The sequence below is a fragment of the Orycteropus afer genome, unplaced genomic scaffold (assembly GCF_000298275.1).
Source record: "Orycteropus afer afer isolate SDZICR_OR568_19922 unplaced genomic scaffold, OryAfe1.0 scaffold00114, whole genome shotgun sequence".
In the NCBI taxonomy this organism is placed as follows: Eukaryota; Metazoa; Chordata; class Mammalia; order Tubulidentata; family Orycteropodidae; genus Orycteropus; species Orycteropus afer.
The window spans coordinates 7,750,199-7,753,586 of NW_006921701.1; the positions used below are offsets into that span (position 1 = coordinate 7,750,199).

The 3,388-nt window shown below is 40.6% G+C and overlaps 1 protein-coding gene across 1 annotated transcript in view; it reads left to right on the plus strand.

The window, feature by feature from the left end:
- Positions 1-277, plus strand: part of DTX3L (deltex E3 ubiquitin ligase 3L) — an 11,769-nt gene extending 11,492 nt beyond the window's left edge. The window contains exon 5 of the mRNA XM_007943911.1: positions 208-277. Coding sequence (XP_007942102.1) covers positions 208-277 — 70 coding nt within the window. The remainder of the gene's footprint in view (positions 1-207) is intronic.
- Positions 278-3,388: the final 3,111 nt, after the last annotated feature.

Below are 3,388 nucleotides of genomic sequence, written 5' to 3' on the forward strand. Positions count from 1 at the left end.
ATTCTTCTTTGCTCTGGACAAGGAGAGACCCATCGTTGCATCTAGATGGCAGCTTGCTAGCTTTTAAGATCCCAGTTGCTACTCGCCAAAGTAGGAAGTGGAACAATGTTTTTTGTGTAGTATGTTATGCCAATTGAGCTTGATGTCCCCTCCTGCAGATTCTTAAGAACTATTTATGATGAAGCTAAAGGGATTTTCCTTTTGCAGTTATGGCTATCCTGATCCTCATTACCTGAAACGTATCAAAGCCGAACTGAAAGCTAAAGGAATTGAGTAAGAAGACTGTTGGAATGATGTGTTGACCCGCCTTACAAATGTATTTGAGGAGACACAGCAGTAAATGGCAATCTAAAACATTAAGTACAAACACCTTTGTAAAAATTTGACCTCAAGAAGTGGTTTGTGTAAGATTAAGAATCTACTAGCCTGTCATTTCAGGAGGGTTACTTCTTACAGAGGACAAAAGCACAAGGATCTGTGTAATTTTGCTGCAGAGATGTCCTGCCTCATTCTTGTGTCATCACTGGGAGTGGGAGGCCTGTTGCTGTGGGTCTGAAATCACCATCTGTCCTCTTCAGTTATTCCTTTAGCTGTCAATTGTTCTCCTCTTTTCATTTCCATCTCTGAGATTGTCCTTCAGTGTTTTGTTTATTTTCTCCTTAATTTCTACTTTTGAAAGTGAAATCTTAATATGAAAGGTTAAAAAAACAAAGGTTTTGGTTACAGACAATTAGAGACCCACATCCCCTTTCTCCCCCATGGCCAGAGAAGTGACCAGGAGCCATGACTGGACAACCTTTGGCAATAACAGGAGTAAGGCTACTATTTTTAATTATATGGAGCCTGATATACAGTTGATTAATAAATTTTTGTTGCAGACCCAGTTTGCTAGTAGCCCTGCAGAGGGATAGATGTTCCCCAAATCTTTAGCAGAGTCAGGAGTGCTTTTCTGAAGTCTTTAACACTGATTTGGAAACTGAGTTTCTTACTCAGGAGCCCTTGGTATCTCAGCTTTGCCCAAGCCATTAACTTGATTTGCTTCCTCCTGATCCCATTAACTTGCCATATGGGGTGCACTTGCCCTGCCATAGTGATGCTACTCATTTCTCATTTTTCCCTCTGGATATTTTTTTGTACATTTGTTTATACCCTGCCTCCAGTTTTAAAAGATAAATAACCTTACTTTAGTTCTTACAGCCATCATCTTCACAGTAACTGTAGCCTCATTGTAGTTTTTTACTCCTTTACAAAGCCCTACCAAGTTAAATCTTTCCCATTAAAATTTTTCTTCCTGATACTCTTTGGACAGAGGAAAGGCAGCAAGTTGAGCCTAATGTAAGGAATATGTGACTAGTCAAATTTTATTTTAAAATGGTTCTCCAGTATAGCAGAGTGTATAGGAGCAAATTTTCTGTTTTTTCATGTCTGTCTCTTTCCAAAAATGGTGAACAAGATTCTTGTTCTTTTCCTAAAGATACACATATAAATGTTTTTGATCATCTAGGTGAGATAGTAATAGCTAATATTTGTTGGGGAGCTCTGGTGGCATAGTGCCTAATGCATTTGACTGCTAACCAGAAGACTGGTGGTTCAAATCCACCAGTCACTCCTTGGAAGTAAGTTTGGGCATCTACTTCCATAGTGATACTGCCTCAGAAATCCACAGAAGGGTCGCTATGAGTCAGACCCGACTCGACGGCAGTGAGCGAGTGTGTGAGTTAATATTTATTGAACACTTGTTCTGTCCCCTTTATAAGAGCTTTGCATCTGTGTGATTTACACAAAGGTGTCTCCATATTATCAATGAGAAAGTTGATGGCACAGAGGATAAGTAACTTGTGAAGGTCACATAGCTAATAAGTGAAAGTGTTGGGATGTGAACCAGGTTGTCTGGCTCCAGGGCTTCTGAGTTATACTGCTTCCCACAGGTGTGCTGCTCTGGGAGCAGCCCATGGAGTTCCCCTTATTCTGGGCTCCTCTCAGAAATGTATTTCTGCACAGTGCGCAAAGCAGACTTCCTCCAAGGAAGTCCTATCTGAAGAACTGAATACCCAGAATCTTTTCCTTTGTCCAGAGAGTGAGGAAGCATAAGGTGAATGATATGTCATTATTTTGAAGTCAGATTATACAGTTGCCATATCTTTGCATATGACACACCCACACTGTAATGTGTACTGCACTCAGAGGAAGCTAATGTGAGGTTGCATGTCTCGCAAGAAACTACAATGTACGTGTTATTTGCATAAAACACAGTAGTTTTTGGTGATTTATTAAAGTCTTTACACTTATGATTAATGGGTTATTCTGCATCTCCTGATCTTTTAGCTAAATTTACTCAAAAGATGCAAATGTTTAACTCCCACTACGTTTTGGGTCCGATGATTGCAGTGTGTGTGTGTGTGTGTGTGTATGTAGGTATTGAAGGCGTGAGTGACTGCTGAGCATTTGGGTTATTGCTTTTGCTCTTTGGAAGGTGGTAGTATCTGCATCTGCTTTAAATAAAGTGAAATCCAGATAAGGAATGGATTGTTTGTGTTCTTTCCTACTTTTTTCTCCTTAGGTTGAGATTCTGGGCATTTCCTTCAAGTCAAAATATACCATGTGTGGACGTCTTTGGTAAATTTGTACCCACAGTGTGTAACTGTTTCCTAAGTAGTATCACAGTAGAACTTCTCTGCTGTAGGCTTCATAGCTACTACTTTCAGTATTTCTCAATACTTTCCCTTAACATAAGATAAAAATAGGAATTAGGTGTCAGCTCCACAAAGAGAGAATTCATGTGTAATACCCTACCAGACTATCTGGTTGCCCTGCCTTACCCTCAGAGTTTCTGTCTCATCTCTCCAGCATCAGGGCTGGATTATCCAGATGTCTCACTGAGCATCAAAATTAGGGACACCCTCCTCTTCCAAGGGAAGAAGGATTAAAGTATTGAGATGTTTGATATCTCTTCCCCCACTAAAGTAGCATCAAAGTAATCATTAGGAGAATAACCATACTTCCGTTGGACTTCTTAAAACGTACAATTTAGTACTATTTTGTTTTTATTTCCGTATGGTAAAAACCACTGCCATCCAGTCGGTTCTTACTCCTAGTGACCCCCATTGGGTTTCCAAGGTGGTAAATCTTTACAGAAGTAGATTGCCCAGTCTTCCTTCCATGGAGTGGCTGCTGGGTTTGAACTGCCAACCCTCTGGTTAGCAGTCAAATGCCTTAAGCACTATGCCACCAGAGCTCCTTTTCCATATGGTATAAGGGCACTATTTCCTTTTTTAATGGCCTCTCAAATGCAAAGATTAAGGGGCAATTTGTTTGGGAAATGCAAGCCCAGGGCAGCAGTGTGATTCTGTGGGTTCTCACCCTGGTGCTGTTCACAAAGAGCTGTGAG